The sequence below is a fragment of the Camellia sinensis genome, chromosome 9 (genome assembly GCF_055761805.1).
Source record: "Camellia sinensis isolate YWXY chromosome 9, ASM5576180v1, whole genome shotgun sequence".
In the NCBI taxonomy this organism is placed as follows: domain Eukaryota; kingdom Viridiplantae; phylum Streptophyta; class Magnoliopsida; order Ericales; family Theaceae; genus Camellia; species Camellia sinensis.
In genome coordinates, this window is record NC_138969.1 from 98,617,944 (window position 1) to 98,633,033 (window position 15,090).

General features: G+C 35.1%; 1 protein-coding gene across 11 annotated transcripts in view; it reads left to right on the forward strand.

Annotated features, from left to right (window-relative positions):
• Positions 1-15,090, forward strand: part of LOC114291054 (6-phosphogluconate dehydrogenase family protein) — a 54,578-nt gene that overhangs the window by 20,168 nt on the left and 19,320 nt on the right. For 4 of the 11 annotated variants that reach the window (XM_082887340.1, XM_082887341.1, XM_028235057.2 and 1 more), the window contains one exon: positions 13,261-13,304. The exons of the other annotated variants lie outside the window; for them this stretch is intronic. In XM_082887340.1, coding sequence (XP_082743466.1) covers positions 13,261-13,304 — 44 coding nt within the window. The remainder of the gene's footprint in view (positions 1-13,260; positions 13,305-15,090) is intronic. 11 annotated transcript variants of the gene reach the window in all.

Genomic DNA, 15,090 nt, shown 5'->3' on the forward strand with positions numbered 1-15,090 from the left:
CTCTAAAAGAAGAGCTCTAGAGAGCTCTAATGGTGTGTGGGCCCCACAATAATGTGATGTTTGTGTCTCTTTTTTTTTTTTTTTTTCCCTTTCATTGCCAAGTCATTAGAGCTCTGTTTAGAGCTCCCACATTAGAGGGATGAATCATTTTTGATTTAAATAATACAAATCAAAACCTTAATCAAAATTGGAAACTAAAACTCAAATATTGTTTGAAAACCAAAGACTCCTATTAAGACTCCTAATTAAACTATAATTAAAAATAAATAAACATAAACACAAGGGTCAAAAACATAAATTATAAAATTGTAAATAAAATCTGCATGCCAAAATTGGTGCTCGCATATTCCTTATCACTGAATGTCTGATTCATCTTGAAGAATTAAATGAAAAAGATGAAAGACTGAAAAGAGAGAGAGGAGAGGAGTGGAGAGGAGAGAAGAGTAACAACATTGTTAGGAAAAGAGAGAATTAGAGCACATAGGGTTCTCTTCCCTGTTCTTTAATATTTGTACTTATTGAAAAGATTACAATACTATTCTCATTAACACATAACCAACACACATAGATATTGCAAAGGCCTAACTTGTCAAGGGCAGAGTAAAACAGCGTACTAGACACTTCTGTAGTCAAAATATCTGCAAGTTGATTCCCCGTCTTGACAAACATGGTACAAAGCACACCCTCATTCAACTTCTCTTTTATGAAATGTCTATTACCCTCCACGTGCTTTGTTCTATCATGTTGAATTGGATTGTATGCAATGTTAACTATAGCTTTATTGTCACAATATAGTTTTGTTGGACTTTTGTGATCAAAACCCAACTCTTTCAAAATTCAACCACAACAATTCATGTATCCCATGAGTCATCGATCTAAATTCTGCCTCCGCAGTTGACTTGGCAACAGCGGATTGCTTCTTGCTACGTCATGTCACAAGATTACTACCTACAAAAGTGTAGTATCCTGAAGTCGATTTCCTGTTAGTGATGGATCCTGCCCAATCTGCATCAGTATAGGCTTTTATCTGCAACTCATCATATTTTGAAAACAATATATCCCTATCAGGTGCTGACTTCAAAGTACCACAAAATCCTATACACAACCTCCATATGAACTTCATGAGGTGAATGCATAAATTGACTTACCACATAATTGAAAAGCCCAACCCACACTTCTTAAAACCTAGGTATCAAGGAGAGGGAAATTGAAGTCTTATAACCGGCATAGATGGGGCAACTCCAGGCGATATGGGACACATTCCAACACACCCTCCTTGACTACAACATACAGTTGCTGGACAAACGGCACACCAATCACCGGCCCAATGAAACTCTGATACCAAATTGAAAAGACCAGCCCACACTTCTTAAAATCCAAGTATTAAGGAGAGGGAAACTGGGCCTTATAACTAGCACATATGGGGCAACTCTAGGCGATGTGGGAGACATTCCAACACACATTGATTGCATATGCTAGGTTTGGATGAGTGAGTGAGAGGTAAATAAGTCTACCGACAAGTCTCTGATAACGACCCCCATCAACAGGAGTATCACTTTCACCATCTCCCAGTCTGTGATTATGTTTGATGGGAGTGTCCACCGGTTTACATCCCAACATCCTGGTCTCCTTGAAAAGGTCAAGCACATACTTATGTTGAGAGACGAAAATACCATGTTTAGATCGAGCAACCTCAATAACTAAGAAATACTTTAGTTCACCCAAGTCCTTTATTTCAAATTCCTTAGCCAAGGAATTCTTCAATTTATCCATCTCAACTATATCATCCCCCGGTCAATATAATATCATCAACATACACTATTAATGCAGTTATCTTCTCATGTGATGAATGTTTGACAAACAAGATGTGATCAACTTCAAATGGGCATAACCCGCTCATCCGGACTTGATTTTGAGAAAATCTTGAGTTTAAATTCAAGTCCTGAAGTCTAGTTTCTAATAGTGGTGGTCTCACATCTAAATTCCAACTATACAAGGAGATAGGTCAAATTAGTAACAGCTGTTTGCTTTTCTCTTAATCATTTCGAGTTAATTTCTCTCCTAACTTTGTTCCCTTTTATTTCTTTCTATTTCCTTCAATTCAAAACATCTAAACATGATATTTTTCAATACAAAACATATGAAATTGATGTAGGATACTTAGTTTCAAGATTCTACACAAAACCCTTTGATTTATTCAAGCAAATGATTGATTTCCTACAAATTCTTCTCTTACCTAGCTTCTTTTCATCTTTTTTCCATTTCTTTTATTTTATTCTTTCAAGAACCTATCTTAGATCATTTTCTTATTAGTTAATATGTATATCATGTGAAAGAGGGTAGAATTTCTTAAATTATGATGATTTTTGCTTAATTTTTAGCTAAAAATTGATGCTCCCTTCTTGTTCTCCTTCTTCTTCCTCGTCTTCTTTTCTTCTATCTTATCTCTCTCCTCTCAAGACTCTGACAGATTTTTCTTCTCTTTCTTCTCTCATTTTGAACATTTTATTTGAGGGAGGGACACTTGTCTCTCCAAGACTTGTGCCTATCCAAATTTGAGGTGTTAGCTTAAGCTTTGTGTATGCTTCACCTATGTGCTTGCTTGTCCCATCTTTTCTTAATCTTCTCCATTAATTTAATTAATCAAGGTTAGTTCTAATTAGTCAAGTTTAGTCCTTAATCATCATTAACTTAATTAATCTTGATTAGGTCTAATTAATCACGCTTGATTACTACTAATCCTGATTAAATTTTGGTACCATATTTAGGAAAGTTCTATTCATTAGACCTAAGTTATTAAGCTCCTCAATTAAGGTTTTCAAGATGTCATTCGGAATTCAAGTTGAACTCATCCCCTAACTCTTAGTATTCTTCAAATATTTCTATTCTTAAGTTCTTTAACTATTCATTTCTAAGCTTTGCTTTAATTATTATATGTAGTGATATAGCTAATTGAGCTCATAGCATTCCAAGATGGATATGGATGTGGTTGTTGCACATATCATTATTTGGGCTGTTGCACAGTGGGGGAGGTGTTGCTCCCATTTAGAGGGAACAACAGTGGAATGAGGTGATATGGGAGAGAAATGTGTAAAGATAGCAGGGGCTGGTCTCCCTGTCGACCTAGTGAGACTAATAGTGGATAGTGTTGTGAGATATATGATATATTAGTTAGATGTGCCTTATTCAAATGGTGAGTAACATGTGATTTCTCAAAACGAGAATCACAAGTATTCAAATATAGTGGCGGGTGACTTTTTCAATCTCAAGACATTTTAGCTTCTGATCAAGTGGTTTTCTTTTATGTTGGGCCTCGTTTGTTTTCAGAGGTAGAATAGAGGGGATTGATAGTGAGGGGATTGAGTAAAATTGTGTTTATTTTGATGATAGTTATTGGTGTAGAGATTGTTAAATTATTTTTGTATAATATAAATATAAAATAATAAAACAAATAAGAAAAATACAAAAAACATTAAACATTAATGTTCAAAAAAAAAAAAAAAATGTCCAACGTGTAAAAAAAAAAAAAAATTTCTAGAAAAAAATAAAACAATGATTTTTACTTAATAAAAAATACAAAAAATTAAACATTGATGTTCCAAAAAAAAAAAATGCCCAACACGTAAAAAATAAAAAAGAAATAGTCCGGCAGACTATTTTTTTAATACCAAGTGCCAGAGGCCCGTCTGAATCCCCTCCCCAAGGGGATTCATAATTCGGCGGGAATTATGAATCCCCTCTCCATCTCCCAAAACAAACACAAAGATAGTGGGTCCCACCTCACTATCAATCCCAATCCCCTCTCTATAATCGCAAACAGACGAGGCCTTGTCATATTTACCAAATAGTACATGTTGAGAACTGAATTATATGGAACAAAATAAAATACACATACAAAATCCACAATATATATTATAAAATAAAAGGAGCTCTCAAGTATTTTACTGCATTATCATTAGTATACTCCCCATGAGGTTTGTTTAATATATAGATTGCCACTTGTAATTTGAAAAATTACAAATACCCCCTTATTAGAATTTTTTATTTAATAGAATTAATTAAAAAAATGAAATTCCTAACTGTTCTCGTATACAATGATAAAATTATTTGAATTATTAATTGAAATAAGTTTCTGACGTCATTAAAAACAGTTAATTGGCTTGATGATTTATTAATAAAAGGGGCCATTTGTAATGAAATTAGAAACTTCAAGGGGCGGATGTAATTTCCAGAACCACAGGGGGCAAATTGTATTTTAAGCAAATCTCTGGAGATATATTTGTAATTTACCCATATTCGAAACCATCTGCTTATGCATTGGAGCATCTCTTCCGTAAGAAGGATATTTACTGTTCACAACACTATTTTGGGTTTGTGAGTAATTGTAAAAAAACCTTTGAGATGACAAGAAATTTTAAATGAACTTCAGTTTCCAGTGATTCCTACAACTAATGCAAACACATTTCATAGTACAATAGCCATAGGGAAACCCATCTACAAAGATGTTAATCTGCTTGCACTTTGGATTTCTATTTTAGAGTCGTTATTAGAAAAATGTGTAGACATGATCCCTTTCTTATTATATTGGAAGTACTACGTTTAGTGACTGCGACCAAATTTTTCAACTGATGCCTTCAGAAAACCAAAAGCATTCGCAAAAGTCTTACAGGAGAACAAGTTGGCTAACATCAAACACTTGCTAGGGTGAAGTGTCGCCTTTAGCAACATTCTAGTTCTTGCTTTTGCTTTTTTTTTTGTTTTATTTAATTTTGTAGGTTTCATGGTTTGTAACCTTTTAAAACGTTCTGGTGCAGTGGTTATATCCTTCAAGTAAAAGGATTTTCCAAAGGATTTGCACGTGCCACTCCTCAAATTTTTATAATTACACTAGTACCTATATTTGCAACGTGTTCTTGTTCAACCCCTAAGAAATTGTAATTGTGCCCACCATAGTTTATTTAAGATCCTTTAAAAATTAATAGTTCAAATTACATCAATTTTATCCTTGAGGTAAAGAAATATCACAAGCATATAAAGTACATCACAGACTGAGATTTCTAAAATAGAAAATATTAATGTCAATCATAATGCCAATGTCATATAAATAGTGGTACCCCAACTATGGTAACACAAAACACGTAAGTTATACATAGCGATTGTAATACTCTCATTATGTCCTCCGGAGGTGCAGGCAGCGAGTTGTTAAAGTGTGGCTACTACCTCCATTTACCTATGACTATAAGAGTGAAAAATATAGTAGCCCTAAAGATTAATGTGCTGGTATTCGGGCAGAATGGGCATTTAGGCTGACTGAGCAAGAAGGATTGGTGAAGGGACATTCTACTTAACACTTAGCTCATTACACCTATCATTTTGATTTTTTTTTAATTGCAATTTTATTCCTTTGTAAAATTACTATTAAGGACTAAACCCCCAAACCTTCCTCTTCACATTTGTTTTTATACCATTTCATCTTTCTTTTCATCACCCACCACCACCTTTCTCCACCAACCGCCACCACCTAGCCACCATCCCTTCTCTCTACCAACAGCCACCTTTCTCTCCTCGTACTCCATCTATCTACAAATCAAAATGCATCTACCTTAAAGAATATATATATACATATATATAAGCAACAACAAATAACAAACAAAAACAATAAAATCTATATTAAAAATGTATATATGATCATTATAAATGAATAATACACACATTTTTTGTGTTTGAAAGATATTTGGGTATGGTTTTCAATCATTTTGATATAGTTTCGCGTCATTTGAAAAGATTGGGTTTGAAACTCATTTTGGCTCTGGTTCAATGAACAAATTGAGATTGTTCGGCCTTACATAGCTGAATAATTTAAGTTTGTTCGCACTTCCATGGCTGAACATGATTAATTAATCAATTTCATCAGCCCCAGTCACCAGCGGCTGCGAGAATCTTGTCTCTGTACTTTCCGTAAAGGTGCATACCATCAATGCATATAACAGGACAACAATATTTGAAGCCTTCAATTGCCGGTTTAAATGCCCGGAAAGCATAGTTCATGTACATTTCATTGCTAATGGGGGGGATTCCAGGAAAAGTGTCACACTTGACAACTATGCCTGGATTGAAGTCCTGCAATGCTCTCATGTATCTAGGTAACCTTTTAACGACTCATTCCAGTCCCTGAATACTATTGAAATGGCTTTAGTCTTTGCAAGCCAAGCTTTCTTATATGTGATCGTGAACGTGAATAACTCCTTGACGATCTCAATGATGCTATAAAGAGGCAAGTCTGGTAATATTTGCAAATGCAGCGTTTATTTTAATATATTAAAATCGTACTTATAGTACGTAAACACAAAACTTCTCTATAGTAACTGAAAATGGAGCTTACCGCAACTTGTCCCTTGATGTAATGGGCAACAAAGCTGGACTTGATGTTACAATTATCCCTAGTCATCCTCGGGTAAACACAACGATGCTGCCCTGCAAACTTCCATATCTCAAAGAAATCTATTCTTTAGGTTTTCTGCACAGACTGTCCAGCTATAGTTGTGCTTCCACTTTGACACTAAACTTCTTTCTTTCGATTCAACAGCCACGCCTTCTCGATTGTGCAGAAATAAACTGTATGACGCAGTGTCACGAGTTGGCAGTTTGACTTCAGCTTATCACTCTTGCATGTGGAGTGGCGCCCCAACATGGCATGTTGGCCCCAGGTAGTCCAACGCCCGCCCAACACCATTGCGTGCCGCCCGCCTGTCCATGCGTGCACACTAGTTGGTGCCAAGCATGCCTTGGTGGCATTTCCGTAATTTCTAATATTTGGATAATATTGAGAATTATTAGATTATACTATTAGGACTCCTCAAACATGTGGGATTTTTTCTTGTGCCAGTCAGAGAAGGGCTTAAGTTGCTATTATAAGGGGGCATGGTGTGCTTCAGCCTGTCTCCCTAACCTATGATAGGTTACAAATGAGCAACCTTTGGGCAACCAAAGGGCGGGCCTCTGACATACTATTTCCTGTTGTCTTTGGTCTCCATGTGGGTTTGGGAACCCCATGGACAGTGTCATCGAGGGGTATGAGGGCCGACACTGCGCGTTACTTCCTAGCGGGAGGTTTAGGCATGCACTCGCAATACCACTCTTTGTAGCATATCGTGGTGTCGTCTTGGATTGAACGGATTAGGCAATCCAGGCATGCCATCATTAAGGCCTCATGTGCCAACTCGTGAACATAGGTTTGGGTTTAGCTGTGAACGCGAGGGTTATGCAGCCTAGCTAGCGGTTTGTTGACAACATCGCTACTCGTGGGAACAATTGAATGTCATATAGCATTGCCATCATGCGAGTCAAATTATGCGTAGCTTGTGGGAAGGCGTAATGGTAATTGAGGGCTATTGACATATGTTGTCATGCTCGTGCTACGTGCTAGTGCAATGCCTCGGGTGTGTAATGACTCTTGATGGATGGTTTAGCATGTCAATGCATGCATGAGGATATGAGTTGTGGCCGCGGATGCGACCTTAGTCACCTATGGCTATACGAGACGTGCATAATAAGAGACCCTGTTCAAGAGAGGGAAAGCTTGTAAGCTAGATTGAGGGTTCATGTTCGGTATACAGTTGGGCAACATTCTGTTGGGTCAGTTGTGAGTCACGTTGACACAGGATGCCTTGATTGAGTTGGACCTCAATTGGGCGAGCACCTTGCTCAAAGGCGAGTTTGGTGCCATGAAGTGACATGAGCCGCGCGAGATGCCCTTGCAGGCATTTAGCCTACTTGTGGCATGCAAGCTACAGCTTCCTTGTGGGAGTTGTTCTTCCTAGACATAGCATTGGGCTTGCACTTGACACGACATGACGATGGATTAAGATTCAACACTTGACGGTCAAGGAGATTTTAGGCGGGCTTGACACTTGGTGGAGTTCAAGCGCCTCACGGGCAAATATGTTCCACTACACCTCTAAAAAGAGCTAGCATGTGACACGCAAGCTCGCTTTATCCTTGAAAACCATCCCTTTCTCCAATTCAACTGTTTATGAATTCCACAATGGCAAACATTCGATGACATCGTGACTTGTAATGGAACCATCTTCAGCAAGAAAGATCAACATTGTGGTAGAAAGGTATATTTGTGTGACAACCAACCATTCATGCATGATACATATCATATAATTCTTGCATCCATGCTTTGTGTCATATGCTTATGTGAATTAAGGCTTGCTAGGAACTAGAGAATAAATAATAGGTTAGCTTGAAAACCTTAAGTGTAGAAATTATTTATTTTGTGCCTTGAGTTAGGGGATGCTTTAAGTTAGAAATTGACAATGCTAGGATGTGCCTATGCACTAATTGAGGAGCTTAAAGATCTTAGACTAATGTGCTTGTCTATTTCATGCTATATGTTCTTTTGCTAATCGAGATTGGTGTTAATTAAGTATGACTAGTGAGCCTTAACTAGGATTCATTAAAAGTTAAGCATGATTAAGTTAAACTTAGATTAATTAGTACAACCTTGAATAATCAAGTGAAATTAGCAAGATTAGTTAAGCTAAGCAAGCAAGCAAGCACCTCACCCTTGTCTTTACCATATATATAGGGGAAGGGGGTGAGCTAGAAGTCCAGTGAGTAACATCGAAGTAAAGGGGTTAATGAATGAGTTCCAACATTCATAACACATTTAGAAATACATAACAAATCTTTATTGAATTACACACATGGTACATCCATTAGAACTAAGCACATTGACCACTCAGGTCCATAACGAAACTAACAACCACGTAGGGTCAATAACAAAACTAACAACCACGTAGGGTCAATAACAAAACTAACAACCCCATTGGGTTGAATCTAACAGAGATCTCCAAAACTAAGACATGTTAACATCTCCTATTATTGGGACTAACTAAAGGATGCCACAGTAGATAATAAAAAAGGAAAGCTCATTCATTCATAGCAAAATATAATTTCAAAAAGGTTATCACATCAGAACATTTTGGAAAATACTTGGGAAAATATCTTTATAAAGATATTACTCACATTGACTTGGTCAGATGTTACTCCTCAGTGGTCCAACCTACACATTGCACACAACATACACACATTGAAACACAACACTCAATCGGATACTTCTCTTTTCTAGTTCATTTGTTAATGTTGGTTTCTAACTTATTAATCCCTTATTGAGGCTTAATGCATGCCTAAGGATGCTCGGAAAAAGAAGAGAAAGAAAATATGAACACAAGCACTATTCAAAAGTTGCTGAAAACAGGGTGACCGCTTGAGCGGTCCCTTCACCGCTTGAGCAGTGAATGCGGGTTCACATTATTTTTGTCTGCAAAAACATTTACTGATTGTTCTCATTGTTCGCTTCAACGGTAACAAGACCACTCGAGCAATCTGCAGAATTTCAACTTTCCAAAATTTGTGAAAGTGGCTTCTAAAATGCAAATTTCAAAACTTGAGTTCATGCATGATTTAGCTAAAAACATGCAATTTGATCAATAATCAAGAAAACATGATCAATTTCAAGCCATTAACATTAAAACTCTCTTAATTTCAAGATTAAACTCATAATGTTCATAACCTTATAATTTTTCTATACTTTGCTTTTCTTCTTTCAAAACATGAAATTAATCCTTCAAAAACTTTTGAAAATTGTTCACATTATTTTTGATCTGCAAAAACATTTACTGATTGTTCTCATTGTTCGCTTCAACTGTAACAAGACCACTCGAGCAGTCTGCAAAATTTCAACTTTCCAAAATTTGTGAAAGTGGCTTCTAAAATGCAAATTTCAAAACTTGAGTTCATGCATGATTTAGCTAAAAACATGCAATTTGATCAATAATCAAGAAAACATGATCAATTTCAAACCATTAACATTAAAACTCTCTTAATTTCAAGATTAAACTCATAATGTTCATAACCTTATAATTTTTCTATACTTTGCTTTTCTTCTTTCAAAACATGAAATTAATCCTTCAAAAACTTTTGAAAATTGTTCACATTATTTTTGATGTGCAAAAACATTTACTGATTGTTCTCATTGTTCGCTTGAGCGGTAACAAGACCACTTGAGCGGTCTGCAAAATTTCAGCTTTCCAAAATTTGTGAAAGTGGCTTCTAAGATGCAAATTTCAAAACTTGAGTTCATGCATGACTTAGCTAAAAACATGCAAACTGATCAATAATCAAGAAAACATGATCAATTTCAAACCATTAACATTAAAACTCTCTTAAATTCAAGATTAAACTCATAATGTTCATAACCTTATAATTTTTCTAAACTTTGCTTTTCTTCTTTCAAAACATGAAATTAATCCTTCAAAAACTTTTGAAAATCATTCACATTATTTTTGATCTGCAAAAACATTTACTGATTGTTCTCATTGTTTGCTTGAGAGGTAAGACAACTTGAGCGGTCCGCAAAATTTCAGCTTTCCAAAATTTGCGAAAGTGGCTTCTAAAATGCAAATTTCAAATCTTGAGTTCATGCATAACTTAGCTAAAAACATGCAAACTGATCAATAATCAAGAAAACAGGATCAATTTCAAACAATTAACATTAAAACTCCCTTAATTTCAAGATTAAACTCATAATGTTCATAACCTTATAATTTTTCAAAACTTTTCTTTTCTTCTTTCAAAACATGAAATTAATCCTTCAAAAACTTTTGAAAATTGTTCACATTATTTTTGATCTGCAAAAACATTTACTGATTGTTCTCATTGTTCGCTTGAGCGGTAACAAGACCACTTGAGCGGTCTGCAAAATTTCAGCTTTCCAAAATTTGCGAAAGTGGCTTCTAAAATGCAAATTTCAAAACTTGAGTTCATGCACGACTTAGCTAAAAAAATGCAAACTGATCAATAATCAAGAAAACATGATCAATTTCAAACCATTAACATTAAAACTCTTTTAATTTCAAGATTAAACTCATAATGTTCATAATCTTATAATTTTTCTAAACTTTGTTTTTCTTCTTTCAAAACATGAAATTAATCCTTCAAAAACTTTTGAAAATTGTTCACATTATTTTTGATCTGCGAAAACATTTACTGATTATTCTCATTGTTCGCTTAAGCGGTAACAAGACCACTTGAGCGGTCTGCAAAATTTCAGCTTTCCAAAATTTGCGAAAGTGGCTTCTAAAATGCAAATTTCAAAATTTGAGTTCATGCATGACTTGGCTAAAAACATGCAAACTGATCAATAATCAAGAAAACATGTTCAATTTCAAACAATTAACATTAAAACTCCCTTAATTTCAAGATTAAACTCATAATGTTCATAACCTTATAATTTTTCGAAACTTTGCTTTTCTTCTTTCAAAACATGAAATTTATCCTTCAAAACTTTTGAAAATCCATGATGCATGTGAAATTGAAACTTAAATTCATGAAATATAACAAAAATCAAACTTAAATAATGAATTTCTAAACCAATCACCATGTTCTTGAACTTAATTCAATTTTCTTCCTTCTCTAATTTCTTTTTATTTACATGAAATTGAACCAAATTACCTCTTGATTTTAGTTGCTAGGTGATTAATCTACAAGAATTAAACTTAAATTTCTTACCTAGAGTCTTCAATTTGGTGAATTCTTGAGTTTTTCCTTCAATTTCTCTCCCTCTTTTCTTCTCTTGAACTTGACTTGGAACTCAATTTCCTTTCTCCCTAATTTTCAGACTTCCAGCAACATACATACATGAGCTCTCTCTCTCTCTCTCTCTAGTCTCCAGCAAGATGTTGAAGTTATACACTCTTCCTCTCAAATATTCTAGAATGAACTCAACCCTTCTCATTCCTTATTTAATTGAACATGATTAGCTTAATCCTCTAATTACACATTAACTTAATTAAATACTACTTAGTCTTAATTAATTATACTTACCACTTAACTTAATTCGTCTAATTAATCTTAAATTAAGTCTTAGTTTAATCATTCTTAATTTTTATGAGTCCCATTTACATTCAATTGAGCTCCTATTAGGCTTTATATGTTAGACTAAACTGATTAAGCTCATCACTTAAGGATTTCTAAATCATTTGGATACTCAATTTCTAATCTTTCATCAACTAATTAATCTGATTGAGTTTAATTTGATCATGTTTAATTCTTAATTACTAAATCTCGTTTAAGCTAAATTAATCTTACTTAATTTCGTTAATCCTGATTAATTTTTTGGTTAAGTGTCCAAAAGATTCTAATCATCAAATTAAAGCTATTAAGCTTCTCATTTAATATTTCGAAGGTACATAAATGTTTCAATTTCGAGTTCGAAGTTATTCCTTAGCTTAATTTTCATCCACTAAAATTTATACAAAAGCCTTTCTTGAAATTGATCTAATTTTCATGAATCTTATATTTGACGTATGTATTTCTTTTACATTCCTAACCAATTGCATAATTTTCTTTCAGTAATTCACATTTTTATTCCTTGAATAATATAAGATAATTAAATTCAAATAACTAAATTCATAACTTATTAATTATACTCTTTTCTAAGCATTAACTTAACTGTTCTACATCATAAGTTTACTAATTTAGCTTAAGTCATTCAATGACAAATAATAATGTAATTATCGTAATTATTGTAAATGGTATAATTCGGGGTGTTATTTAGAGGGTCTCAACTTCTTGCTAGTGTGATCTTGTCTTTGATGTTCCTAGCTCATAGGAAGTTGTATTCTTATGATTTCTCACAGCTTGTTGCATATTTAAATTCACGTTTGAAGGGTGGAAAGGAAGAAAATTACAAAAGAATTGAAAAGAAGTTAGGAAGCTAGAAATCTTGAAGTTTTGATGATTTTATTTTTAAGAGAAGTTTATTTTCATGTTTACTCATGTTTTGAAACCCTAGAAAGAAAGGGAAGAAGATGAGAAAAGAAATGGGTTTTCAGACTCAAACTAAATAGTTTGAAGCAGCCAGATCCGCTCGAGTGGCCATGACTTCTGCTCGAGCAGCCCAACCCTCAAACTTGATTTTCACTATTGTATGGATCCACCCGTTCCACCCCAGAATTCCGCATGACCGGATATCCTTGTTTCAGCCAACATGTTTTTCAAGCTTTAATCATCTAGGACCCTCCCTTGCATGCATTTAACACTTGACACTTGTTTGAGACTTAAATTAAACTTAGATGGCACTAAAACTTAAGGGAAGTATAGGAAGATGTTTAGTTAAGTCTAAGCACTTGGTTTATCATGTTCATGCAAGCTAAGTTAGATGCTTCAATGTCTTGTTCATGTCTTGTGTAGGTCAAGCGTTGGAAGAAGGAAACCGCTTGTTTAAGGAGCCGTTTGTGAGTAGTAATTTAGTAACGCTATGCTTAATAAACTATGCAAAACCTATCTATGTTTATGAAAGCTATGCTATGGTTTGTTATGAATGAACATCCTATATTTTTGTATCATGTATTAAGATGACATCCTTAGAGTATGACCCTACTAGGGGTTAAGCCGGGTACGACCTTACTGGGGGTTAAACCGGGTAAGACCTTATCGGGGGTTCAAGCCAGGTACGTCCTTATATGGGGACTCATGCCAATATCTTTGGAATGTTCATCGTTGTGTAAATGTTTACAAGTCAAGTTATGAATTATTCACGTTCAAGTTATATTATGTTCAAATTATGAATTATGCCATGTTTCGTTAAAAGATTATCGGTATTCATTCATTTATCGCTTTACTTTATTACTATTCATTGGGAAATAGTTCACCCCTCTCGCTTATATGTATGTAGGTGAAGATGAAGAACACGGTCACGAGGGGGAGTTGCACTAGAAATCTTTTCTTTTCTTTTGTCGTCTTTTTGAAAGATGCAACTTTTAGACAATAGTTTTGTTTTTTAGTTTGAACCTTGTATAGTCATGTTGTGGCCGATGTACTACTTTTCTTTTTGTTGTTTGGACTTGTAAATAGCAAGATAGTAAAATGAGGTATATTGTATGTTCCATTTGAGTTGCGCACATGCTGTGAATGGACTTTTGGTAATTAACGGACAAATGATTCCGCTTAAGCCCCAAGTATTGTTAGTCTTGTCTTGTTAGGCCTTCGGTAGTTGAGAACTACTAGCCAATCACAATGCTATCCTGTTTGGGGCGGGATGGGGTCGTGACAATTTAGGTGTGACTCGTGGATGTCACCATGCCCTCTGGCTTCATTACCATAGTATAAATCCTCTACACCCTCCATTGCCGCATCGATATTTTCAACAAACTCGTTATCAATTCTTGCAGTGCAAAATCAAAACTAATACCTGTTATTGTATTGTCGAAGGCTACATAGTTCCGAACAATCGTGTCACTTGTATGTTCAACATTCTCAGTCGGTGGACAATCTTGACTCCACTGCACTGAGGAGGTTGCCCAGATGTTGACCATAGGATTATTTATTGCCGAAGCACTTGGACTGGCATTGTAACAATCAAATCCTTGGGAAGCGTTACCATCTAAGCTCTGTGAAGAATCAAATGGAGTGTAATTCTGTGAAGAAAAGAATGGAGTGTAATTATGTGAATAATCAAATGGAGTATAGTTCTCATGAAACACTGGTGGAGATTGTAAAAGTGCATTGTCAGGGGACTCAATTGTGCTCTCCTTGTCTACATAAATTTTCGAAATAAAATAAAATAAACTCCTAACTTTTGGGGGAGATCCAAGACATTAGCCAAGGTCTAATCATCGTTGGCCAAGGTCTAATCGTCATTGATTGACAAGGACTTGTATTTCTCTTTCAATGGGAACCTACTTGAACTTCAATTTTAAGTTTTCCCCATAACCGGCAACCTTAGGCACCGTCATCTCCTCCAGCTAACCTAATGATGTTTCCTTTTGCACATTAAACAATCCGTTCGCTTCAATGTCATAAGACACACCTTGGGATCCCGCACAATATTTTCCCTTTAATAGAACACGATATTCATAGCTACCATACCTAACCTTCACAAAAAATGATTGGTCAAAAAATATGGACCCTATATTCAAGAAAACGTAATGACACCACCTAAATTAGTAGGCCCCCTTATTTTACACAATCAATATGTGTATTGTTTACACACTCTTTTATTGAGGACTCACTAAATTTTGT